Source organism: Molossus molossus, unplaced genomic scaffold (assembly GCF_014108415.1).
Source record: "Molossus molossus isolate mMolMol1 unplaced genomic scaffold, mMolMol1.p scaffold_m16_p_24, whole genome shotgun sequence".
Taxonomy (NCBI): Eukaryota; Metazoa; Chordata; class Mammalia; order Chiroptera; family Molossidae; genus Molossus; species Molossus molossus.
The window spans coordinates 12,469,852-12,497,113 of record NW_023425360.1 but is presented as its reverse complement, the minus strand read 5'-3'; the positions used below and the strand labels follow the sequence as shown (position 1 = coordinate 12,497,113).

General features: G+C 47.0%; 1 protein-coding gene across 1 annotated transcript in view; it reads left to right on the top strand.

Annotated features, from left to right (window-relative positions):
* The window catches only part of FAM189A1 (family with sequence similarity 189 member A1), a 115,830-nt gene that overhangs the window by 28,577 nt on the left and 59,991 nt on the right, over nt 1-27,262 (top strand). The window contains exon 2 of the mRNA XM_036278153.1: nt 5,666-5,722. Coding sequence (XP_036134046.1) covers nt 5,666-5,722 — 57 coding nt within the window. The remainder of the gene's footprint in view (nt 1-5,665; nt 5,723-27,262) is intronic.

The window sequence follows — 27,262 nt, the reverse complement described above, 5'->3', positions numbered from 1 at the left end:
CGTGATCGTACGTCTTTAAAGTGTGTTCGCTGTATCCTGAATGCATCGATCTCAATCATTATTCCAAACCGTTTGCCGTTGCTTCTGTTCCTGCCGTGGGTAGCAGGCCGCATGTTATTCCACTCTGATTTTTCGCTGAGCAAAACGTAATTGCTTTTGTGGGATATGGCTCTATTGATGGTGCAATCAAATATTAAAAATAGAACTGCAGAGTTTTGCAGAAAATGCAATTAAAGAAGCCGTGAATGCATTTGTCTCTTCTCTCCTGTTCGTAACTGTGCTTTTCAGACGAGGGCTATTAGAGAAAATCAAATCTTGACTTGGGATGATTTATATGGAAAATATATTTGAATTATATTTGCAAGATAATACACACTACTTGTATACGCTTCTTTTTTTAACTCACATGTTGCACGTAGGCCTGGAGACCTAATAACCTTTTCTTCCGCCGGCTGAGCTTTTCTGTTGACCAGTGTTGAGGCTTCCGTGGACTCGCTTAGGCTGCCGGTGCGATTCTGCAGTTAACAAGCTGTGTTTCCGCCCTGGCTGGTTTGGCTCAGCGGTTAGAGTGTCGGCCTGCAGACCCATGAGACCTGGGTTCGGTTCTTGCCAAGGGCGTGTACCTCAGTTGCGGTTCATCTCTGGCCCTGGTCAGAGTTGCGTGGGAGGCAACCAGTCACTGTGTCTCTCTCACATCAATGTTTCTCTCTCTCCCTCCCTCCCTCCTACTCTATCTGAAGATAAATGAAAAAAAAACAACAACAAAAAAAAAACCTCAGGAGAGGATTAAAAACAAGAAGCTGTGTTTCCTTGACCAGGGATTTCACATCTTGAAGATTCAGTTTCTTTGTCTGTAGGAAGGGGAGACAGTGTGCCCCTCAGCTGATGCTCAATGAGATCCTTGTGCAAGTGTATGGTGAGCGCTGTCTCGGGTTCTCCTCTGTGGAGCTAACCTAGTGCTCTGCACCCCCTTCTACGATTCCCTGAGCCATCACCGCTGTAGGAAGTGTAGGCAGAGTTTTTCTTTATTTCTTTATTGATTTTAGAGAGAGAGGAAGGGGGGGAGAGAGAGAGATAGAAACATCGATGAGAGAGAACATCGACTGGTCGCCTCCTGCATGCCCCCCACTGGGGATCGGACCCACAACCTGGGCATGTGCCCTGACAGGGAATCAAACCGGCAACCTCTTGGTGCAGGGTCGACGCTCAACCACTGAGCCACACTGGCTGGGGTGGGCGAAGTTTTAAAAGCTGTGATAGAATCTGGTAGAAGAGGAGACGAGATGGTTTGTGAGCCAAGAACTGCACGTGGGCTTCGTGATTGGTGAACCCTGGTCACAATATATTTTGGAAACTGGAGCTTCTTGTGTAAGGATTTAAATAAAAAAATCCAGAGAAGCACACAGCAGGGTAGCAGAGAGGTATCATTAGAAAAATAATCTGCTACCCCAGATAAATGCCTTTGAGAAACGCTGAATTAACCTCAGAGTATGAACGTCAACCTATATTGAACGAATCAAGAAGGGGCTACAGCCCTGTTGGTGTGGCTCAGTGGTTGGGCATTGACCATGCACCAAGAGGTCACCGGTTTGATTCCCGGTCAGGGCACATGCCCAGGTTGTGGGCCCAATCCCCAGTGGAGGGCATGCAGGAGGCGGCCAATCAGTGTTCTCTTTCATCGATGTTTCTCTCTCTCTCTCTCTCAAAAAAAAAAATCAATAAAAAAACATACTAAAAAAGGGGGCGCTATAATGACTAGATGAGTAAATAAGGTACCAGGGGAAATCATTTGCAACCTAGAAATTCTCTTTCTATATGTCAGACATGCAGAGTCTCAAAAGTTTACCTGCTGTACCTGGGCCGTTTTGGCTCAAGGCTTAGAGCCTCCACCTGAGGACCAAAGAGTCTCAGGTTTGAGTCCCAGTCCAGGGCACATACCTCTGTTGCAGGCTCAATCCCGGCCCTTGGTCGGGGTTGTGCGGGAGGCACCCGATCGATGTGTCTCTCATATCAATGTTTTTCTTTCTCTCTCTCTCTCCTCCTGTGAGAAGCCCGTCAAAACATCAAGTTGAGTTTGAAAGTAAATACTAGAAGAAACAACTTAAACAATTGTAATTGGCAGTCTCTCTAGGGAACAGTTTGGCTTGTCAAATCGTGTAAAAGAATCACTTAAATGAGAAAAGTTAAATAAGGATTCATATATTGATCAGCTTGTTCAAAAATATTTTACTCGTAATGTTCATGATTTCAAATGTTTGTAGGCTAACAGTTTCAGTAAATGATGGTATTTTCACAAATGGAATACCATTCAGCCCCTGAAGTGATGTAAATGAATACTTACCGGGTATGATGTTGTGATCACACTACATTATATTGTAAGGTCGAAAGATTATGGGCAACACTATGACCCAATTTTTACAAAAGTCTATTTAAACGGAATCCAAAGCTGTCCAGCCTATAATAGTCGTCAGAGAAATGGCGAGAGATAGAGGTTTTCATTTTCTTCCTTTTGCCTCTCTGACTTTCCTGATTTTGTATTTATTGAAGGTGCGTTGCTTTCGTCACAAAGGGACAGAGTCAGGACACCACCTCTCTGGCTGGGCTGCCTGGGCGTGGCTGCAGAACTGGGTGTGGCTGCAGAACTGGGCGTGGCTGCAGAACTGGGCGTGGCTGCAGAACTGGGCATGCGTGCGGACAGGGTGCCGTCCTAGGCTGTGCAGCCGCACGCTGGCGTCATGTGCCCACGGTGGCTCAGGACCACCTGCATGAACAAGGAGGCAGGAGTGGGCGCTGAGAGCCGAGCCACGGAGCTCGTTCCAGAGGGCGGACTTCTGGGAGATTAGCTGTGCAGAGGAGGGGGAGGCAGAGGGGACGCACCATAGTGGAGGGGCTTGGATAAGGCAGGGCAGGTGGGCAGGTACTCTCTCAGCCTGAAGATCTGGGACTTACCCCCAAGGGCAGAAGAAGGCCGCTAGAGGGAAGAGTCCCTCGGGGGAAAGACTGGTCAGATTTACATTTTGCATTTTAACGGGATGATTCAGGGTAGAGGTGTGGCCAGGAATGGGAGCATGGGAGCGGGGAGACCTGTTCCAGGGCTGTTCAGGTGACAAGGGACAGGTGGCAGGTGGCAGGTAGGGGTGGAGGGAGGAGCAAGGGACGAGATCCAGTGTGAGTTGGACAGTAGGCTGCACCTGCCCTGGATGGATTTGAGAGTGTGGGGTCACAGAGGGTGAGGTGGGGACCAGATTTCTGACAAGCACACTTGTGAGAATGGCAGGCCTCTGACCGGTCCCGGTTGGCTCGGGGGTGTGGGTACACCTTGGGCCATGTGGAGGCAGCCAGCAGGTTTCCATGAGGCCCGTGGAGGGCCAGGGCTAGTCTGAGGGCAGGAGAGCGGCACCTGGGGGCTGCGAGGGCCCAGGGAGGGAGTCAGGCAGCCTGCGGGTCCCGCAGTGGCCAGGTCTGGACTGCAGAGGGCGCTCCAAGGGGCGACGGTGAGTGTTGGGGACTTGAGAGGACCTTCAGGGCAGGAATTCCAAGAATGGAATGTGCTTTGGGGAGATGAACTCAGAAGAGTCAGGACCCAGGGCCACCGTGAGGGGTCTGACCCCGAGTCCAGGCTGACTAGGGACATCCTGGCACAGGCCCTGTAAGGAGTGGACTTTGGAGTCTGTGTTAATAGTGTGCAGTTTGCAGCATGCGTCCAGGGGGCCTTCATCCATAATCATTTGGAAACGAAGGAGCGATTTGTCGACCAGACAGGTTCGCTTCCGATTGTCATTCCAGTGGGTTTAAAAGTTGATGTGGGTCTGTGACTTCGGGCATCATTATACTCTGAAAGCTTTTCATTACACTTAATGCGATTTTAATAGAATTAATGTACTGGATCAACAAATACATTGTTTTCAGTGCTCAAAGAGGAGACTTCTAAAAGAAGAGAATCGAAATGCTTTGCCAGTGTGTACGTAACATTGTTTCCCAGCCGGGGTGAGATACCTGCCCACCTCATGTTATATTTCCGTGCTGGGTTGAGAGAAGGAGAGAGCAGGAGACTTTTGCACACATTTGCTGGGTGGCATTCATCTTTGAAACTTGCATTTATGCCTTAAATCCTCATTGCTCTCCATCCCTGAGCAGCAGCCCCTGGCCCCCTGGCTGGCACCGTTCTGGGCAGACCAGGTCGCGTGCACCTTGTCGGTGAGCCTCCGCCCCCACCACCTTGGGATTCTGCTTTTCTGCCCCCTTACTCAGCCCTGCAGCCTAGGCTGCAGCCGGAGAGACTGTAGAAGACACAGGTGGATAGACTCTCATCCCAGAGGCTGACATATTCTTTGCCTCATTTTTGCACCATCAAGTCTTTCTCCAGACACACGTGTCTAGAAACACTGGTTTCTTCTTTTTTTTTTTTAATCCTTACCCGAGGATATTTTTCCATTTTTGTTCAGATAGAGTGGGAGGGAGGGTGAGAGAGAGAGAGAGAGAAAGAGAAAGAGAAACATCGATGAGAGAGAATATCGACTGGCTGCCTCCTGCACACCCCCCACTGGGGATCAGGCCCACAACCTGGGCATGTGCCCTGAGTGGGAATCGAACCGGCGACCTCTTGGTGCATGGGTCGACGCTCAACCACTGAGCCACACCGAAAAGCCTTGATTTTAGGCAATGAAGGGACTTTTTTCATCTTAGAGGTTGAGATATATTCCAGGCCTCTGTACCCATCAGCACCCCCCAAAAGGGCAGCCTGCGGGTCTAGAGGTGCTGTGACTGCCTGGCCATCTGTCACCCACTTCTATCAACCTCAACAGCAGGAGGTTCTTTCTCATTCTCTCCTGAGAATTTATCTCAGTTTAGGCCAACCGGGGGGTAGAAACAGAGAGCACGCTGGGCCCTTGTAACAGCAGGCGGGGGCTCGACAGGCCAAGCCCCTCTCTCCGCGTCGTCAGCCTGTCCCGTGGGTCTCACTTGTCTCTCACAGCCCCTTGGTTACATGTTCCTCTTCCCCGACCTCTTCGGTTTCTTCGCATCCTTTGTAACCCGGGAGTTGACTGCCGTACAGGCCAGTGAAATGGGACAAAGGTTTTGGGAGCTGAGGTCATTGCCCAGCTAGCTAGATTCCCGCCCCAAGTGTCGGAGATGCCCCTGTAGACACTGACACGTTGGGACAGGCACCTCGTCCTCGCCGGTGGCTGGAAGGGGGCCAGAGAGTTCGTACTATGGCCTGGTTGTTTCGGAACCGGTGGTTTCAGACCCAGACGCCAGCGGCATCTGGGCTCTGAAAGCCCCTCCCAAGATCTCTGCTGGGGCGCCCCCTCCTGGAGCGGGGCTGGTGTTTCTGCATCTGCGGGGCGGGGAAGTCTGCTTGTCTGGGGAGATGTAGGGAACGGGGCTCTTTGGGAGCAGTGATCTAGCGTTGTGTTCTGGGTGTGTCCGGATATTTATTAGGCAGCTCGGCCTACTGCAACCAAGTGTCATAGACTGGGGGTGGGGGGGAGGGGCTCACACAGCGGGACTTCATTCTCTCACAGTTCTGGAGGTGGAGGTATGAGATCGGGGCGCCCGCTGCGTGCTAGGGGCGACCCTTCTTCAGGCCGAAGCGGCCGATGCTGTTCGAGTGTTCGTTAGAGTTTCTGAAGCGTCTTATCTCCTTGCACGTTTGTCCCCGCAGGTGCTGCTGTCTGGACTCATCGGCGTCGTCTCCTGGAAAAGGCCTCTCTCTCTGGTGGTAAGTGGAACCCGGTCGGGGGTGGCCTTGGGACAGGGCTCTGCCCACTTGGCAGCGATGGCAGAGAATCTGGCCTCTTGGCAGAAAGGGGGCAGCAGGCCTCGCAGTGTCGCAGGTGATGACCACTGAGCACGCGCCCTGGCCTGTCTCGGAGGGGAGCCTTCAGGTGTCCGCTTAGGATGCTCAGGTGCCTTCCCGGTTCACACCCTTCCCGCGCCTCCCACGAGGGCGTGCGGTGAACAAAGACGGTCTGAGACGCGTAGCTGCAAGCATTTCGTCTACACATGGAGACACACGCACGCACGGACATAGGCTCACGTCCGATTGCACCCACAGGATGTGGGTTAGCAGAGCGCCAGGGATGTTTGGGGGCCTGTGAGGGCGAGGCTAGCAGGAGGGGGAAGAACATCACTCGAGTGGTTTCTCACATCGCTTTGGCGTCGTGCTGGGGAGGCACGGAAAGCGGATGCTGGGTTCTCCATCCCCAAAGGGCCCCGAACAGATCTGTCTGTTCGTCTGTGGGTATGTTCTTCTCACGTCTGCATGAATGTATTTATGTGTCTGCGTCTACAGGGGAAGTGGTCTCCCTGGTGCTGACGGGTGATGGAGATGGCGGCGTGGCTTGCTTCTTCCTTTGTAGTGATCAATTATTTACACTCTCTTCTATAAGTGACTAGACCTGCAGATAAGGACCGGGCCGGACAGTAATGGAGACAGAAGAGAACACACCCTGTGTGTTGTAAGCCTCCTCCTTCATGAGAGTAACCATGGCAACTTCCATGTACCTGGAGGAGAGTTTGAGCATAAATTCAGGGGACGCTCTTCTTCTACCCCATGTCAGCGCAGATGAGAAATTTCCTTCTGCAAAATACATTTTTAATCCTCACCCGAGGATATTTTTTCATTTTTGTTCAGATGGAGTGGGAGGAAGAGAGAGAGAAACATCGATGTGAGAGAGGCACATCGACTGGCTGCCTCCTGCACGGGGACGAACTGCAGTTGAGGCACATGCCCTTGACCGGAACCGAACCCGAGACTCATTGGTCTGCAGGCTGATACTCTACCGTTGAGCCAGACTGGCCAGGGCTCCCTCCTTCTACAAGATATTTTTTAAAAGAAATTTTCAAGCATGCACAGAAATAGAGACTAATGTAATGAACCTATGTAATTACTAATGTAATTCATGGACCGGCCCCACTAATCTTCAACAAGGAATAACATTGGTGTGTCTTGCTGCTTGTAAACTCTTCGTTGGGTTATTTTAAAGTAAAGCCCAGTGCCCTGGCTAGTGTTGCTCAGTGGTTAGAGCGTTGACCTGCAGAGCGAAGGGTCTCAGGTTCAATTCCCAGTCAAGGGCACATACCTGGATTGCAGGTTCTATCCCCTACACTGGTCAGGGTCATGTGGGAGGCAACCAATCAGTGTGTCTCTCTTACATCGATGTTTCTCTCTCTCTCTCATTTTCTCCCTCCCTTCCACTCTATCTACAAATCAATGAAAAAATACTCAGGTGAGGATTAACCAAAAGAACAAATGAAAGTAAAATAAAGCTCAGCTAGTACATCAAGGAACTGACTTGCTCAAGCAGAGTTGATGGACATGTGGCTGGGGCCTGATGTCCTTTGGTAAAAATAGACTAATATGCTTGTCTTTGAATCTAACAGTGTTAAATTTTATCAGGGAAAGATAGTCTAACCAGAAAACGGTAACTGAAATGAATTAAAACCTAACAGCGCGCGTTCGGTGTGGCTCAGTGGATTGAGCGTTGTCCCTGCACCAAGAGGTCGCCAGTTCGATTCCCTGTCAGGACACATGCCTGGGTTGCAGGCTCGATCCCCAGTGGGGGGCGTGCAGGAGGTGGCCGATCGATGTTCTGTCTCATCGATGTGTGGGCAGGTGGATTACAGAAAGGAATCCTTGTGGCCCAACCAAATCCAAGTACAAGGTCCAAGGGTCCAAGAGTCAGTCCAACTGTAGACATTCTGGGGAGATGCCCATGGTTGAGACACCAGCTGCTTCTTGAGTCTTCTCTCCAGCCTGTGTTCAAGCCCCACCAGCATCAGATCTGGATCCTGCCCCCACAGCCCAGCCTGTCCATGGAGTAGCTTCTTTTTTTTTCATCTTCACCCGAGGACATTTTTCCATTTTTTTGTTCAGGTAGAGTGGGAGGGAGAGAGAAGAAGAGAGAGAGAGAGAAACATCGACGTGAAAGGGACACATCGAGTGGCCGCCACCTGCATGACCAACCAGGGCTGGGGACAAACTGCAACCGAGGTACGTGCCCTTAGTGGGAACCGAACCCTGGTCTCTCTGGACCACAGGGCGACACTCTAACCGCTGAGCCAAACCGGTCAGGACCATGGAGTAGCTTCTTAGAAATCCTTCCTGTCTCCTTGACCCCCAGGGCCTGGAGGGACTCCTTTGGCCCCAGCACTGATGCTTATGGTGTGGAAAAGATGGAGTAGCCGTCAGAGCAAGAGGTCCTCTGTCTCCTGGTCCCCCTGGTTTGAGCAGGTGTTCTGGTTGGCTGAAGCGGACCAGGGAGGCGGTACAAGGTGACTCCCCAAAAGTAGGAAGTGCAGTGACCAGAGACATACTTCATGCATGTTTTGCTATGTTGGCAGTTGAACTCACTGTATTAATGACAAGTCTTATTTCTAAAGGTATGTGAAAAGGTAGTTCAGGGGAAATGGAGCCTCTCCGGTGTGGTCTGTTCTTGGCTAGACCTGTCTTATGTCCACCTTAGAAATTCCTGCCTCCTTTAAGAAGCCTCCCTTCCTAATGAAATTCCTGTGCCCTGGAGTCTTCATGTTCTCCTAATAGAAAAAAGTCATTAAGAAAAAAGAGATCGAACACGCCGAGGTAGCTCTCATATAAGAAAAGTAATAAATGAAGTGTCCCTAGATTCAAAATGCGTGTTCTTTCACTAAAAAGGCAATTACTGTTAGGAAGATACATCATTAGAAAAATTATTATGGCTGAGAAGTGTGTGATCTGTCTATCTGTGGCACGGTTAATTTTGAAAGTATTACCAAGCATACAAATCATAAGACTAAAATGCTGAGCCATACTAATTGAAAGGGAATTTAACATGCTGTTCTGAGGGACTGGACTTAGCCAGCTTTAAAAAAATTGTGCCTTATAGGCTATTAGTTATCAGATTTTCTTTCAAATGCCTAACCTCCCTTAATGAAGACCATCACTCAGGGACCTTATCTTTGATCTCTGAATACTTTTATGTTGTACAATAAGTAATGGTAATATTGGAACATCTATATTTTACTCTGATTTATGTATATTAAATCAAATTGTAGATTTCCATTTTTATTCAAATAGAAAAATTCTGATTAGGAAATTAAAAGAAGACACAAGAGTAGCACTGTATTCACTTTGATTCAACAATTGGTGGAAAACTTGATTGAAATTGATTTAAGATAGTATTATGTAGGCAATATGATCTAATGACTAATAGAAATTTAAAAACCAGTCACACTGATTATTTGCAGATTGATGTTGGGAGGAAGAAAGTGAAGGGATAGAAAATGATATCCTGCCCTGGCAGGTTTTGTGCTCAGTGGTTAGAGCATCGGCCTGTAGACTGTAGGGTCTCAGGTTCGATTCCCAATCAAGAGCATGTACCTGGGTGCAGGTTCGAGCCTTGGCCCTGGTTGGGGTTGTGTGGGAGGCAACCAATAGATGTGTCTCTCTCACATCGATGTTTCTCTCTCTCTCACTCCTTCCCTCCCTCCATTCCAGTCTCTCTAAAAATCAATGGAAAAATATTCTTGTGTGAGGATTAACCAACAAATATATATAAAAAATAAAAGAAAATGATATTCCTTGTAAATGGAAGAGAGAAAGTGTAGCTCTACTTATATCAGACAAAAGAGACTTTAAGTCAACAACTGTCACAAAAGACAAAGAAGGTCATTATATAGATAAAAGGGTCAATTCATCAAGAGGATATAACAACTGGAAATATACATGCACCCGACAATGGAGCACCTAAATATATTGAGCAAATACTAACAGAACTGAATGGAGAAATTGACATCAATACAATCATGCGGAGAACTTGAGTACCCCACTTTCAACAGTGAAGAGATCATCCAGGCAGAAAATCCATAGGGAAATATTGGACTTGAATTAAGTTCAAATGGACCTAACAAACATATACGTAACCAAATGGACCTAATAGACATATACATGACCTTCCTTCCAACAACAGCAGACTATACATTCTTAAGCACAAATCTAGCATTCTCCAGGGTAGGTCATATGGAAGATAACAAAACAAGTTTTAGAAAAATTAAGGAAATGGCCTGGCCGGCATGGCTCAGTGGTTGAGCGTCAACCCATGCACCAAGGAGTCGCCAGTTCGATTCCTGGTCAGGGCACATGCCCAGGTTGTGGGCGCGATCCCCAGTGGGGGGCATGTAGGAGGTGGCTCTCATTGATGTTTCTGTCTCTCCCTCTCTCCTTCCTCTCTCTCTCTCTCAAATCAATAAAGAAAAGATTTTTTTCTGAGCACGCTATAAAACTAGAAATCAATAATAGAAGGAAAACCGGAATATTCATAACACACATATTTTCATACATACTTATATATCTACATGTATACGCAGTACACAGTTGCTCACACAGAACATCTGTACACATATGCATACTTACACGCAGAGACATGCAGCCTGTCCAGCCAGGACCCCGCAGGAGCTCATGTTGTTACTATGCAGGCCTGCAGAGTTCATGGCCACGGTGTGTGTTCCTCATGACAGGTTCTCTTGTGTGTGTACTACTGAGTATCTTTTTTTCCCCTGAAATATGCACACCACCAAATGCACCAATTCATTGGAGACTAAAGAGAACATCTTTTTCAGTAACCTAGGAGATAACATATTGGCATTTTTGTGCAATAAGGGGAATAAATGAAACATTTGAAATACATTTTTTTTTTAGATGCTGTTGCATGATCTTTTGTAAAATGCTGTTGATATTCTGGGTTTTCCTTCCTATGAAAGGGAAACAGGCATTCTATTCCAGAAATTCATGTGCCTTAGTGAATACATACTAATTTAAATGTGGTCCTCATGCAAAGTCAGTTAACACAGAGCAAAACCTGCATAGGTTTAATCTAATGGAAACAAGAGTTGGAATGGAAATGCTTATGCATCTTGGCTAATGGAATCTGAAAAGCTGTTCACTGACAAGGGATGGATCATAGCATGTGACAATAAACAAATGAACAGAATGACGGGTCCCAGGGGAATAAGAAGAAGGAAATCTAGGAAATATCCAAAAGCAAGTTAATAAGGAAAAAGGAATAAAATAACCCGACAAATGAGGTCATGGCAGCCACCAGGGAAGGACGGGTCCGGCTGGCAAATGTTGGCTGACAGGCGGCTGCATGTCAGAGTGAGCGGCAGCTGTAGTGTGGAGGATGAATGTGCAAGGACAGGCTCAGAAATGGCACAATGATGAGTGAGTGAGTAAGGCTGTCAGATGATGAATGAGCTGACGACACCCATCGGACGGGTGACAGAGAACGGCCACCTAAAAAAGGCAGCTAGCAAAGACAGCCAGGGAAGGAGAAAGCCTGCATTCCTAAAACCAAGGGACTTGAAAATGCAGTTTTGTCCTGGCTGGGTAGGTCAGCCGTTTGGAGAGTCGTCCCGATACTCCAAGGTTGCAGGTTCAGTCTCTGGTCAGGGCACATACACCAGTCAACCAATGAATGCAGAAATTAGTGGAACAACAAATGCATTTCTCTCTCCCTCCCTCCCTCCCTCCCTCCCTCCCCCTCTTCCTTTTTCTCTCCCTCTCTCCCTCCCTCCTCTCCACCTTTCTCTTCCCCTTTCCCCTCCCCCCTCCCTCTAAAATCAATTAAAAAAAATTTAAAAAGGTCATGTAACTAATCACAGTACTTGATCTGCTTTGGCAACAATTAATAGCATAACGAGACTTCCATTAAAAACACTAAGAGTGTACATAATGTGCTTATGGTTATTAATAATGATTTACATTATACTCACACTGCTCGCTGGCTGTTACCATCTTCATTCCTGGGGATTTTCACCTGTAAAATGGGAATAATGATCATAGTACTTCTCATCTTTCTGTATGAAGTCATTTGTGGATTAAAGTCCCTATGACAAACCTAGAACAGTACCTGGGCACATTATAAGCAATTGAAGAAATTACTGTTAGTTGCTGTTGATACTCTTAATCATATTCTTATTTTTAAAAATTCTGTATTTGTTTCCTTTGCAGAGTGTAAATTTTATCTTATACACCCTCAGTGTCTAAGTCAGCACATGGAACTTCCTAAAGACTTCATGCTGGTTAAAATGTAACCCTGATGCGGTCCCTTAGCTCTTGCTGAATAGCAATAAGTATCACACATTTTCCTGGAAGGGGGTGTCTAGGTTTTTTGGGTTTTATTTTTTTTATTTTTCGGAGTTTAGTTCTAAACTTGAGAAATAACAGAGTTAAATTTAAATTCCTGTTTGTAATTGATTCAGAAAAAGAATAATTTAAGTAAGATTAAAAGTAATGCAAATTGCCCTGGCCAGTTTGGCTCAGCAGTTAGAGCGTCGACCCACAGACCAGAGAGTCCTGGGTTCGGTTCCCACTAAGGGCATGTACCTTAGTTGCAGTTTGTCCCTGGCCCCGGTTGGGGTTGTGTGGGTGGCAGCCAGTCAATGTGTCTCTTTCACATTGATGTTTCTCTCTCTCTCTTCCTCCCTCTCTCCCTCCTGCTCTCTCTGAAGATAAATGCAAAAATCTCCTTGGGTGAGGATAAAATAAAAAAGTAATGCAAAATTAAAATCCAAGCCACAAGACCAAAAATTCTTTGAGAATAGTTATAAGTACCTTAATTTCTATTATTATAGATTAAAATAAAACAGAGAAATAAAAAAGGAACACAACTATGTAAAGAAGGGATTTTAGACATTATATAAGTAGCAACCTTATACTAATATATTTGAAAGTTTAGATAAAATGACTAGCTTTTATAAATAATATAGGGAGCCAAAATTAATGTAAGAAGAAATAGAAAACCCAAATAGAGCAACCAGCATTAAAGAACTCAGCATCCAACATCCCCCTGTTACCTGGTAAACATCAGGCTTAGGCAGTTATACAGGTGAATTTGAGCAAAACTAAGAAATAGTGATAGAAAAAGAGGAGAAAAATGAATCACTTTATTTTCTTAATCTGGTTTAGCACAATGGCAAAACTAGACAAGAAAAGTAAAGGAAAAGAAAGTTATAAGCCAATTTCACTAATAAGCATAGATGAAAAAAAAAATCACAGAGAATCAACTCTAGGGATTTATATTAAAATGCATTATAACTGAAATATAGTTTATTTTAGGGAAGAAAGATTGGATTAACTTAAAATCCATCAATTCTCCATATTACAAAATTAGAGATGGTAAGCCATGTGATTTTTCTCAGTACATGTTGTAATAGCATTTAATCAGCTTCATACGATTAAAAACAAATCTTAGAAAACTAGGGTGGGAAGGAACTCATTTAACCAAGCATATGCACAGAAAACCTTTAGCATATGCTATATTAAATTTTTTAAATGTTTGAAATTAACTTGGGAATGATACAGGAATGCCTGCTGCTATCATTGCTATTCAGTTTTGTCCTGGCGATTGTAGCCAATGCAATTAGCCAAGAAAAGAGTAAATCACAAGTATAAGAATCAGAAAGGAAAAAGAAAACATAACTAACTTTATTCACGAACTGTTTTTTCTACATAAAAAATTCAGAAAAATCTACAAACTATTAGAACCAATAAGGAAAGATATGGTCAAATTACGAAGACAAATAGCCTTTACATGTAATAGCGCAAACCAATTTAAAATTGTAATTCAGAAATTTAATTAAAAGCTAAGATTACATGTAGTAAAAGATACAGAAGACCTTTATTGAGGGACATAAAACTCCTCATTAAATGAAGAAAGAGCATATTCCAGGAGGGGAAGTTGGGTGTGATAAAAATGGCAGTCCTTCTAAACCCACAAATTAAATGCAATTCCTATTACAGTCTCAGAGGCATTTTTTGCAAAACTTAATAAGCTGCTCCTAAAATTCATACAGAAGAGTAAAGATCCAAGGATAGCCAAACCGATTTCCAAGTAGATCTAGCAAGTGGGACTCACTCTACCACATAGTGAGATATATTATAAAGCCATAATAATCCAAATGGTGTGGTCTTAATGTAGAGATGACCAAATAGATCATTGGAACAGTATAAAGAGCCCAGAAACATACCCATGAACACTGGCATTTGGTTTATTGCTGAAATGATGTTATTTAAATTAGCTGGACAAGCATGGACTAGTCATTAGAAGTTATGTGTACAACTGGCCTTGCACAAGAAAAAGATAAAGAACAGCCTCCCACGGATGTGCAAGTAAATTCCATGTAGATTGAAGATGTAAATTTGAAGAGTAAAAAATGACAAAGAGCCCTGGCCAGTTTGGCTCAGCGGTTAGAGCGTCTGCCTGCGGTCCGGAGAGACCCGGGTTCGGTTCCCGCTAAGGGCACGTACTTCTGTTGCAGTTTGTCCCCGGCCCTGGTTGGTCGTGCGGGTGGCAGCCGCTCGATGTGTCCCTTCATGTCGATGTTTCTCTCTCTCTCTCCCTTCCTCTCTCTCCCTCCCTTCCTCTCTCTCCCTCCCACTCTATCTGTACAAAAAATGGAAAAATATCCTCGGGTGAGGATTAAAAAAAAAAAAAAAAATGACAAAGAACCTAATGAAAAAATACCCCATTAAGGACAGTATTAAAACAGAAAATAGTTTTCTGCTTCAGAAAAATATAAAGCCGAAAGATGAGCCCATGACTGGGTGAAGATGGATGTCAACTGCACAGTCAAGAAAGGGTTAGTGGACAGGACATTCTAAAGAGCGACAGGTTAATAAGTAAGCGGCCAAGAATTCAGTAGGAAAATAGGAGATTCTGGGCCCAAAGAGCTAGCAATGAGCTCACTGTCCTCTGCCCCTCTGCTCCTGTCCCCACTACCTCCATTCCTCAGGGACTAGAATTTTAACAGTTTGATTTTAATTTTTCTGGTGGTTATATCCATGTCAGCAGGTAATGTGATTACATTACCATTTCTCGATGTATTGCCTTGTGCATTTATTCTTCTATTTGCTGGGTGGTGGACCACCTTGGAATGCTGCTCTCGGCTTCTTGACTCACTGTTGGTTGGTTCTACCGTAACATTAAATGCTATCCTTAAGACCTGGCCGATTTAGCCCTGGCCGGTTTGGCTCAGCGGTTAGAGCGTCGGCCTGCAGTCCGGAGAGACCCGGGTTCGGTTCCCGCTAAGGGCATGTACCTTGGTTGCAGTTAGTCCCTGGCCCTGGTTGGTCATGTGGGTGGCAGCCACTCGATGTGTCCCTTTCACATCGATGTTTCCCTCTCTCTCTTTTTCTCTCTCTCCCTCCCACTCTATCTGTACAAAAAATGGAAAAATGTCATCGGGTGAGGATGAAAAAAAAAAAAAAAAAAGACCTGGCCGATTTGGCTCAGTGGTAGAGTGTTGGCCCACAGACCAATGAGTCACGGGTTCCATTCTGGCCAAGGGCATGTACCCTGGTTGTGGTTCGTCCCTGGCCCTGGTTGGGGTTGTGTGGGAGGCAGCCAGTTGATGTGTCTCACTCATGTCGATGTTTCTCTCTCCCTCTCTCTCCCTCCCACTCTATCTGAAGATAAATAGAAAAATATGCTCGGGTGAGGATTCAATACTATCCTTAAATCTCAGTCTTTCAATCCATCAGCTAGGGACCATTTATATTCACACCTAATTTTGTCGAACGAATACATTAGTTTGGTCTCTTCATTTGACAAGTTGTGTAAAATCTCAATCATTTATAGCTTGGTTGGAAGTGATGTACTTCCTAATATGGGGACCCTTAGAGATGTCTGTGGTCAGGGATAAGCCGGTCTCCAGTGTCTGCAGGAAAGGGGCCCAGTCCCTACTCGCTTATTCTGGGTTGCTGTGCCATTTCCTGCCTTGCCCCCGCCCGCCCTGGGTGGGGTCATTGTCACCACCGTGAGATTGTTATACTCCAGGAAGCCGGAACATTGCCTCCTTCCTGTATCTGGCAGCTTGGGACCGGCTCCAATTTGTGTTGTCATTTGTATTGTTAGTTGACGTGCCGCCTTGCCTTGCAGGGCAGTGCCGCGCACGCAGCGTAAGACGCCCAAATCCGCATGTTCGTCATTGATGCCAGTTTGTATTCAGTGATGCCGCTCGGACACTCCCGATTAACCTGCTCTGTGTGTCTCAATAGCCATGTTAATCTGGATTTCACAGTCCGGCTGGAGTTTTGTGTCTGCAGTCGTTCCACGTCCTTGGACCCGGGGATAGAGGTTAGGATTGTATACTCTTCTGGCATTTCCTTGGGAACAGAGTTTGCAGATCGAGGTCCGGGGAAGCAGACTCGGCAGTGAGGACAGCAGCCTGGCCTGACTGCCTGGCCGGGGGAGAGGTGTCATGAGCTACGCACAGGACAGACAGGAAAGCTTGGAGTGGCCCTGTCCGCTGTGCACTGTCCCATCCAGGGCCCTGCTCCTCTGGCTTGATTTCTTTTTTTTTTTTTTATATCCTCACCCGAGGACATTTTTCCATTTTTTGTTCAGGTAGAGTGGAGGGGAGAGAGAGGAACAGAGAGAGAGAGAGAAAAACATCGATGTGAAAGGAACACATTGAGTGGCTGCCACCCGCACGACCGACCAGGGCCGGGGACAAACTGCAACCGAGGTACATGCCCTTAGAGGGAACCGAACCTGGGTCTCTCTGGACCGCAGGCCGATGCTCTAACCGCTGAGCCAAACCGGCCAGGGCTGACTTGATTTCTTTTCATTGCCCCTGCAGTTGGTAAAGATTTGAGATGCAGCTCTCAAATGGTGTCTAAGATGCTGAGTGATCTTGGTCGCTGGTGTTCAGATATTTGACCAGAACTGAGAGGTTAGTTAACAAGTTACCTGAAAAGAAGAAGATTTAGCTATTAAATTTGCATCGACACCACTGAACTTACAGGAGGCATTTTTCCGGCTTGTCTCTGGATTTGTAGATCCTTGTATTCTTGTCCTTCCCCAGTTGCACCCGGTGTCACTGAGAAGTGACCTTGGTCAGGGTGGGCACCCAGGGGTTTGCCTGTGGCATGGATCACGTTTGCCCATCCACTCAACCCGGGTTATCCCAGCGGCACCTCTGAGCAAGTCTCAGGTGTTAAGGATGTGAGGATGAACAGGAGGCCCCCCCTGGGCCACATGCTTCTGTGGCCCCAGATGTAGAGAGGACAGGGCTGGACGCAGGCCACGGCCCAGGTGCAGTCGGCTGAAATGTGAACTGAGTGGGGAGCGATGTGTGCCGGGACTCAGCCATTCATTTCATGATATAAATGGTCACCACAATGCCTAGGGGGGCAGGCTTCTCAGTTACATCTTGCAGTGACCTCGAATCAACCCTTAAGAGAAACTGAAACATCAGTGTTTAACAAGATTCTTAAATATCCTATCCTAATACAAATTGTAATTCAACCCTGGCCGGTTTGGCTCAGCGGTTAGAGCGTCGGCCTGCGGTCCTGAGAGACCCGGGTTCGGTTCCCGCTAAGGGCATGTACCTCGGTTGCAGTTTGTCCCCAGCCCTGGTTGGTCATGCGGGTGGCGGCCACTCGATGTGTCCCTTTCACATCGATGTTTCTCTCTCTCTTCCTCTCTCCCCCTCCCACTCTACCTGAACAAAAAAATAGAAAAATGTCCTTAGGTGAGGATAAAAAAAAAGAAACAAATTATAATTCAGACCTTTACCCAGCTAGGAAGTCAGTATACAGTGAAACGAAATTAAAAGGAATCTTTGCCCTGGCCAGGTGGTTCAGTGGGTTGGAGCGTTGTCCTGTACACCAAAAAGGTGGTTGGTTTGATTCCTGGTCAGGGCACAATCCTAGGTTTCAGGTTCGATCCTGGTCAGAGTGTGTACAGGAGGCAACCCATCGATGTCCCCCCCTCTCTCTCCCTCCCTTCCTCTTTCTCCAAAATCAATAAAAACATATCCTCGGTGAGGATTAAAAAAAAATCTTTTATGGCAAAAAATATTGGTTTTGTGGCTACATCTAAAGGTAAAGAAGTGGCCGTGGCCATGGCTGATGACATCAGGGAAGGACTAAGCCACACACTTCCGGCCTCTTCGTAGTCATGGTCCATTTTGGGGGACATACCAGACCGCGTTTTTCATAGCCAGGTTATCATTAAGTGGTAATATTTTCACTGTTGATGAATGACTTCATAGTGATGAGTTTACTTGGCTTCCCGTGACAGTCCTTTATATTTGCAAGTCTTCCTAATTAGACATCTTCCTCTGCAAAGTCCAAAGATATAATTGCTGTTTAACTTACGCAGAAAGGAGAGCGTGGCTGGGTGCCGCTGCCGTTAAGACACGATTTGGTAAATTACGTCTGTGTTAAGCTCGGATCTAATGATTGAAACGTTACAGTGACGCAGGGTGGGGAAGGACTGAGCACGTTCCAGGGCACGAATCCCCTTTAGGCCTTTGCTGCACAGATCATCCCCGTGTCACAGAGCTGCAGGCTTGTCCTTGGAGGGACTCCCTGCGTCACGCCGGTGTCCCCCTGAACTCATCTCCACGGCCTCATACTTTAGAACCTGTTCTTATTTTTCGTCCTTTACTTTCCCGCTTTGCTGTCATGCTGTTGACCTCTCCGAAGGGCTAACACTCACGGCCCCTCCCATCTCCACCGGAGCTACCGAGGCCCCAGATCAGGGAACAGGTTGGAAACACAGCCCCCGGCCCTGGTCCCTGCCCTGTCCGCACCATCGAGCCGGGGAAGCAGACGCGGGCCTGTCCTGCTGAGACCAGCGTTGAGAACACTCACACAGACCTCCTGGGCCTGGTGTTCCCGGGGACCCAAACAGAGCGAACAGGGCTGGACACAGGCCCGAGGCCCAGGTGTAGTCAGTTGAAAATTGGAAACTGAGTCAGGGAGCATTGTTTGCTGGGAGTCAGCCATTCATTTTATTTATTTATTTTTAAAATATGTTTTTGTTGATTTTTATTTTATTTTTTTAGAGAAAGAGGAAGGAAGAGAGAGAAACATCGATGAGAGAGAACATCGATTGGCCGCCTCCTGCACGCCCCCGACTGGGGATTGAGCCCACAACCCCGGGCATGTGCCCTGACCGGGAATCGAACTGGGACCTCTCAGTCCATGGGATGATGCTCAGTCCACTGAGCCACACTGTCCGGGCCTCAGCCACTCATTTCATGATGCAAATGGTCAACGTTGACTGTGCCTCTCACAGTTGTTTCAGCTGGACACGGTGTCTGGAAAACCCCCATTTGGCCATCGCGTGACACGTGTGGAAAGGACAGTGCTTTGTGCCGCTCCCGAGCCTGGGGGGCTGGGGCAGCCGGGCCCAGTGCGGTGCGTCGGCCGGCGGGGTCAGCGAGGTCCCCGAGGGCCGATGAGATGGGGGCGCAGGGCGTTTTCCTGCAGAGGCAGAACCTGCCCCTTGCGTCCCTCCTCAAGGTCCCGTGTTTGGTCTTTGCCCTGAGCTGGCCCAGCGCCCGGCTGGGGACCACCCCACCCCCTCCAGTGGTGAGTTCCTGCCACCCAGGTTTCCTGGCCTCATCCCCCAGGCTAAGCCCGGTCCCAGCCCAAATCCATCCTCCCTGCTCTCTTCAGGTGCAGAGCCCTTGCTCTGCCCTGCGGTTAAACTGCCACACCAGCCGCTTGTGCCCCCAGCACCTGTGGCTCCGTCCTGTGGATCGGATGACTTCTCCTTGGGAATAAGAGAAGATGGATAAAATGTTGTCAAATCAGATACATCAGGGAAATAACAGGACTCAGGAAAGAGGGAGTGGGGTGTGTGTGCCTGCTGCCTGCCCAGGTGAGCCCCCTGCCAAGGCAGGTGCCACACCTGGACCCAGTGCTGAACCCACAGTCACCAACACTCCGCTTCGCTGTCGGTCTGGCCCCCTGCGGTCTCGGCTCATGCCCTTTTATTTGTTTATGGAGCATCTCAGGCAGAAGGGGGCCACCCCGCCATTCTTCCTTCAGGAAAGCTATTTCCGAGCTCTTCGGACAAACGAGAATTTATTTCTGGCTTTTCCTCCTTAAAAACACACACTATTGACTTCCATTAGGAGCTACCTGTAAATAATCAGTGTAAATAATCAGTGTCTCTGACCTAGAGGCAGCTACAGATTTTGCATTTTGAATTCAGTGCGTGGCTTCAGGACCACAGTGGAGTCATCATTTCTAACCTGGTTCTCTGGGTTTTTAGACCATCCTTCTTCTGGAATTTTCTGTTTACTTTCATTTATTTCTTTGCAGATGGGGTAAGAAACCCAGCAGCTTTCTGTGGCCTCTGCCATTAGCTGGTATTGGTGTCGATTTTATTAAGGTACATTAAAATTTTTTCAGTAGTTTTGTCCCAGTGAGCAGTACCCATGAGCTCGTCATGTGCCGAATTGTTGGCATATATTAATTATATGTCAAGAATTAGTAACCGGATGTGAATGATAATGTACTTATTTTTATGGTTGGTTTGTCCAGAGATGCAATCTAGGTTTTATAGTCATTTAAAAAAAAATTGTTTTTTCTTTATTGATTTTAGAGAGAGAGGAAAGAGATGGAGAGAGAGAAAGAAACATTGATTGGCCGCCTCCTGCATGCCCCCCACTGGGGATCAGGCCCACAACCTGGGCATGTGCCCTGACCGAGAATCTAACCGGTGACCTCTTGGTGCAGGGTCGACGCCCAACCACTGAACCACACCGGCGGGCTGTAGTCGTTTAATTGTTCCAGAATTTGATCTGGGGGGTGCCTGCCCTGTGTGCTGTGAGGACTCGCCCCTGGGCCCGGCCTGGGCACCTTGGGGTGACAATGTCTGTCTGTTTCCAGAGGCAGATGGTAGTGAGGCGAGGTGTGACTGTCGGAGAGATGGATGCTTCGTGATTGCTGTTTAGATTCTTAAAATAAACTTCATCTTTTAGAACAATCTTAGCTTTACAGAAAAGCTGCAGAGGGTTCCCATCATCCCCCCCGTTCTCATCTTACATGAATACTGTCCGTTTTATAATTAATGAGCCAATATCGATGCCTTGTTGTTTGTTAAATGCATCGTTTATTCAGACTTCCTTGGTTTTGCCCTATTTCCTCTTCCTCCGCTCTCCCTTCAGGACGGGATGTGCTTACATTTGGCCACCGTGTCCGCCGGTGCCTCTCGATGGGCAGTTTCAGTCCTGCCCGGCGCTGAACGGCCTTGGCAGGTCGGAGGAGTCCTGCTCAGTGTTTCGTAGGATGACCTCGACCGGGATTTGTCTGATGTTCTTCTCACGGTTGGACGGGGCCCTGGCTTTGGAGAGGAACGTGCTGTTCTTTCTCATCGCGTCCTGTCAAGGGCACATCCGTCAACACGTCACTCTTGAGGTTGGCCTTGATCGCCTGGCTGGGGAGTGACCGTCACTTCTCCTCTGTAAAGTTACCCCTTTCTTTTTCCATTTTTACACTGTTCTCTTTGTCACACACACAGCCCACACCTAAGGAGGGGGAGCCACATTCCTCCCTGAGGGCGGACCAGAGATGGGAGTGATTTGCAATTCTTCAGGCTCTGCTGATTGTCCTGTCCCAGGTGTTTCCTCACTCAGGCCTTTGTTTACATCACAGTGAACACTCAGGTGTTTCTTTGTACTTCTGGGTATAGTCCAGTATTACTTTATTTTGCTGCTAAATTGTCCTAGTTAGCTCCTAGGTTTTGTTGTCCCATGAGGTGGTGGTTTTTTCTTCCAGTTCCTCACTTTCTTTTTTTTTTATCCTCACCCGAGGACATTTTTCCATTTTTTGTTCAGATACAGCGGGAGGGAGAGAGAGGAAGAGAGAGAGAGAGGGAAACATCGATGTGAAGGGACACATCGAGTGGCTGCCACCCACATGACCAACCAGGGCCGGGGACAAACTGCAACCGAGGTACATGCCCTTAGCGGGAACCGAACCCGGGTCTCTCTGGACCGCAGGCCGACGCTCCAACCGCTGAGCCAAACCGGCCAGGGCCAGTTTCTCACTTTCAGTCCAGGCTCATCTTCTATATTTCCTGCCTCGGGCCTAGAACCGACTTTCCCCGGGGAGCCCCTCACAGCCAGTTCTCCACCTCTCTGGACACCCACTGGCGTCCTGTGGTCAGGTCCATTCTGACACTCCCTGGGGTTAGCACAGACCCTGCAGGTTAAGGCCTCTGTCCCCCAAAGTGACGCCAGATGTTTACAACCTCTGTGCGATTTGGTCCCAAATTAGAGGTTCCCAGCACCCCCTCTTCAAGTTTGAAAAGTTGCTAGAATGGCTCACAGAACTGAAGAAAACAGTTTACGTACTCGATCACTAGTTTTTGTTTTTTTTATCCTCACCCGAGGACATTTTTCCATTTTTTGTTCAGGTAGAGTGGGAGGGAGAGAGAGGAAGAGAGAGAGAGAGAGAAACATTGACGTGAAAGGGACACATCGAGTGGCTGCCACCCGCACGACCAACCAGGGCCGGGGACAAATTGCAACCGAGGTACGTGCCCTTAGCGGGAACCGAACCCGGGTCTCTCCAGACCGCAGGCCGACGCTCTAACCGCTGAGCCAAACCGGCCAGGGCTCGATCACTAGTTTATCATAAAAAGATACAAGACGGGGACGGCCAGATGGAAGAGATACCTCGAGTGAGGGGTGGGGACAGGTGTGCAGCCGCCCGGACGCTCCCCAGACCCCTTGGGTAGGGTTTTAAAGGAAGAGTCCATTCTGTAGGCGTGATTGATTTTAAGTCATGGCAAACTGGTGGTTAGTTTAGATAGCCGGGGGTCCAGCCGGTGGTCTTATAGTTCATTCCATCTGAACATCCTCGTGTGGCCGCAGAAGAGGGTCAGGCTGGCTGAGCTTCTGGTTCCGAATGTCTGGTCGGTGCTTTCGAGCAGTGGGCCAGCTCAGGCTTCCTCGCTCCGTCTCTGCCCGTCCCTAGTGAGAAAACCTAGAAAAGCCAGAGAGAATCGGATTTGGAGGACCTGTGCCGGGTAATAAATATATGTCCTTGTTCTCTCTCTGGGTTCCTGGCACGGAGCTGCTAACTGCTTTCCACTCTCCGGAATGCCGGGCGCGCCTCTCATGTTTTGCCCGCGTGGAAAAACCCCGCGCAGTCTCCTCCTCCACTCATCTGCAGGGCGGCCGCGTTTCTACCGGAGGCTCCGGAAAAGCTGAGACTACAGAGCAGATGCAGAGACGAGGTGTTCTTACCTTTCAGAGCTTAAAAAAAAAAAGATAGGCTAGATATTTTAGGTGGCATACAGTTCCTTTTTAGTTTTTCGTTTGACATGTGATTTCTAGCAAGTGGGTTGTCTTGGGTATCAGGTTTGTAGAGGAAGGGCTACGGGACGGTAGGTGTGCATGGAGAGATGGAGAAGGAGGATGCTCCGTTTGCAGACGTCGGTTTCCACCGAATAATTACCAGTGTGCACCTCGGGCCCTAAAGCCAACCCCCAGGAAAGCCGATTGAGGATTCTTTCAAGCGCCCGGCTGAGAATTTGCCATCAGCGTACAAACAGCTGTGGAGAAACAAGGGAAATTAACACCCCAATTCAGGGGTTGTCTGTTAACTGCAAGAGCTGAGTTTGGGGAGGGGTGTACAGTAAACTCAGCACCCCCTTTTCAAAAGAGTTTAGCTGTAGCAAATGGCATAAGGATCACAGTGAGGAAGCCACACCCATGACATGCGTCATCATGACACGGTGCCTGGTTCGGCCACCAGTCTATTCAGTGGCCATCAACCTCCTGTCTTTTCTGTGGTTTGGTGCTGAAATGCTTCTCTCCAGTCCATCCAAGTCCCATGCGGCTTTTCTGGACTTGGCTGCTGTGACGGTTACTGCGTGTAAAGAAGTGAGATGAATTTGGCAGATGAGTCTATAGCATCTCTCATTGTTTTATGGCCAAACCTCATTTGGTGGTGGGGGGGTGTGTAGAGACATTACTGGAATGAAAGAATATTGAATTTTTCCCTGGTATGTCGAATGCACAAGCATTTTAACAAGCTAGCAGTTGCGATCACTTAAATGGGGGAGGGGGGAGGGTTGTTCCATTTTGCTTAAATGGTGAATTTAAATTTGATTGTCTTTTAATGTAAATCTCAAGAGTAGACCCATCTAGTTTGTTAATGCTTTGAGGTCTGTCCCTGATTATTTTTATTAAAATGTTTCTAAATGATCCTATTTACCAGGGTATTTTAAAAGGAGCAATATTTTGCCTGTGACTTTATTTATTTTTTTTTTTTTTAATTTCTTTTTTTTAATTTTTTTTTTATCCTCACCCGAGGACATTTTTCGATATTTTGTTCAGATAGAGTGAGAGGGAGAGAGAGAGAGAGAAACATCGACGTGAAGGGACACATCGAGTGGTTGCCACCCGCACAACCAACCAGGGCCGGGGACAAACTGCAACCAAGGTACGTGCCCTTAGCGGGAACCGAACCCGGGTCTCTCCGGACCGCAGGCCGACGCTCTAACCGCTGAGCCAAACCGGCCAGGGCTTGCCTGTGACTTTAGAATTAACTTTATTTACTGATTTTTGTTTGTTTTGTTTTGTTTCTGGTTAATCCTCACCCAATGATAATTTTTTCATTGATTTTTTTTTTTTTAGAGAGAGTGGGGGGGGGAGAAAGAGAAAGAAACATTGATGTGAGAGAGACATTGACTCCGAACATGCCCCAACCAGGGCTGTGGATTGCACTTGCAACGCAGGTACGTGCCCTTGACCAGGAATCAAGCCCTCGTCCCTTTGGTCCGCGGGCCCACGCTCTAACCGCTGAGCCAAACCGGCTAGGGCTTCAGCTTTTTTTAACCCTTTCATGTGGACAACTTAAACACTTGCAAAGGAAAAGAAAATAACGCCTTGAATCTTTATGTGCCCATCACTCAGCCACAACTGAGTGCAACTCCTGGCCGTTCTTATTGCACTGACATCCCTACCATTTCTTCCCCGGATTATTCCAGCAAACCTGAGACATCGTATCATTTCATTTCAAAATACTAAAGTATATATCCCTAAAAGGGTTCTTTACAAAAATTATATTTATAGTCGCAGTGCCATTATCACATGTAATAAACACCTGTAATTTGTTTGATTATCAAATCTCTCCTGTTAAGATTTCTCTAGTGCACCTGTGGGTGTGTCTGTTTCTCTCCCTCCTCTCTGCAGTTGGTTGTTATGTCTCTTAAGTCTCTCTTTAAAAAGAAAAAAATCCTTACCCAAGGATATTTTTCTATTTATCTTCAGATAGAGTGGGAAGGAGAAAGAGAGAGAAACATCGAGAGAGAGACATTGATCGGTTGCCTTTTGCATGACCCCGACCAGGCCGGGACTAAGCCACTACTGAGGTGCGTGCCCTTGCCCGAAATCAAACCACGAGTCTTTGGTCCGAGGGCCAGCGCTCTATCCACTGAGAAAACTGGCCAGGGCATGAAGTCTATTTTATTCCTTCTTGCTGGACCCAGTGACGGGCTGCTAGAGCTCACACATCTATGATTAACCCTTAGGATGTATCCCTCTAGAGAGAGGTGCAGTGCAATGACTTAACTTATGGTCACTTTAAAACCACGCGTTTATTTCATTTTGCTTCTGGTTTTCAGGATGTAGTTATTTATTTATTTAATCCTCACCCGAGGACATTTTTCCATATTTTGTTCAGATAGAATGGGAGGGAGAGAGAGAGAGAGAGAAACATCAACGTGAAAGGGACACATTGAGTGGCTGCCACCTGCATGACCCAACCAGGGCCGGGGACAAACTGCAACCGAGGTACGTGCCCTTAGCGGGAACCGAACCCGGGTCTCTCTGGACCGCAGGCCGACGCTCTAACTGCTGAGCCAAACCGGCTAGGGCTAGTTATTTATTTTTAATATGTTTTCATTGATGTTTTAGAGAGTAGAAGGGAGAGAGGGATAGAAACATCCATGTGAGAGAGAAACATCCATAGGCTGCCTCCTGCATGCCCCCTACTGGGGATCAAGCCCGCAACCCGGCATGTGCCCCGAATATCTCTCTCAACTTGTAGGTTGTAGAGGAGTCCCATGTTTTTTCTAAGACTTAAATGGAGTGTCTCGTTCATTTTTCTGTTTAAGTTTCTGATTTGGAATTAGTACTGATGTAATTTGTGCAAAACAGATGTCTATTTTTCCTTTAATATCTGGCCATCTGGTTATATCAATACTACTTACTAAAAAGTCCATTTTTTTTATCCCTGACCGGTTTGGCTCAGCGGTTAGAGCATCGGCCTGCGGTCCAGAGAGACCTGGGTTCGGTTCCCGCTAAGGGCACGTACCTCGGTTGTAGTTTGTCCCCGGCCCTGGTTGGGTCGTGCGGGTGGCAGCCACTCGATGTGTCCCTTTCACGTCGATGTTTCTTTCTCTCTCTCTCTCTCTCTCTTCCTCTCTCCCCCTCCCACTCTACCTGAACAAAATATGGAAAAATGTCCTCAGGTGAGGATAAAAAATAAATAAATAAATAAAAAGTCTATTTTTTAACAAGTCAGTTTTCCCTCCAGTGACTTTAAAGGACACTTTTATCATATACTATAGACTTCCACAGGCAAATGCGCCTGTTTCTGGATATCTTTGTTGTTGTTGTTGTTAATTCTCACCCGAGGATATCTTCCCATTGCTCATCTTTAGAGAGAGTGGAAGGAAGAGAGAGAGAGAGAGAGAAACATTGATATGAGAGAGACACCTTGATTGGCTGCCTCCTTCATGACTTCGCCCAGGGCCGGGGATTGAACCCGCAGCCCAGGTATGTGCTGTTGACCAGGAATCAAACCCAAGACACTTTGGTCCATGGGCTGACGCTCTAACCACTGAGCCAAACCAGTCAGAGCTATTTCTGGATATCTTGATTCCATTTCATTGGTCTGTCGATTCACACACCATTGCCATTGCGTTTGAATAATAGAAGCTTTATAAGACACTTGAATAGCTAGTAATATTAGCCTTTCTCCTTGTTCTTTTTTTCTAATGTTTCTTCAGCAGTTCTTGTTTGGTTTTTCTTCCAAATGGGCTGTATAGTCAGATTGTCTGGCTTCTTGGAAACAAGAATGAGACTTTTATGGGTATGGTTAAATTTCTAGATTAACTTGGGAGAATTGACATCTCTTTGATGTTGAATCTTCTTATCCAAGAACATAGTATATCTTCCCAGGTTTTCAAGCCACACTAGCGTTTCAGTTCTCTTTATATAGGCTTTAGACATTTCTTCTCAAGTTTACAGTGATGGTACTTACTTATCTGTTTTGCTATAAATGTGGTCTTTTCTTCTGTTACACTTTCCAGCTTGTTGTCTTTGGTGTGAATGAATGTTACTGATTTTTGTGTATTATTTTACATGTATTTATTGCAATATCATTTATGTATATGTAATATATATATATATTACATATGCGTACATGCTATTGTATATTTATTTTACAATATTTTTTTATTTT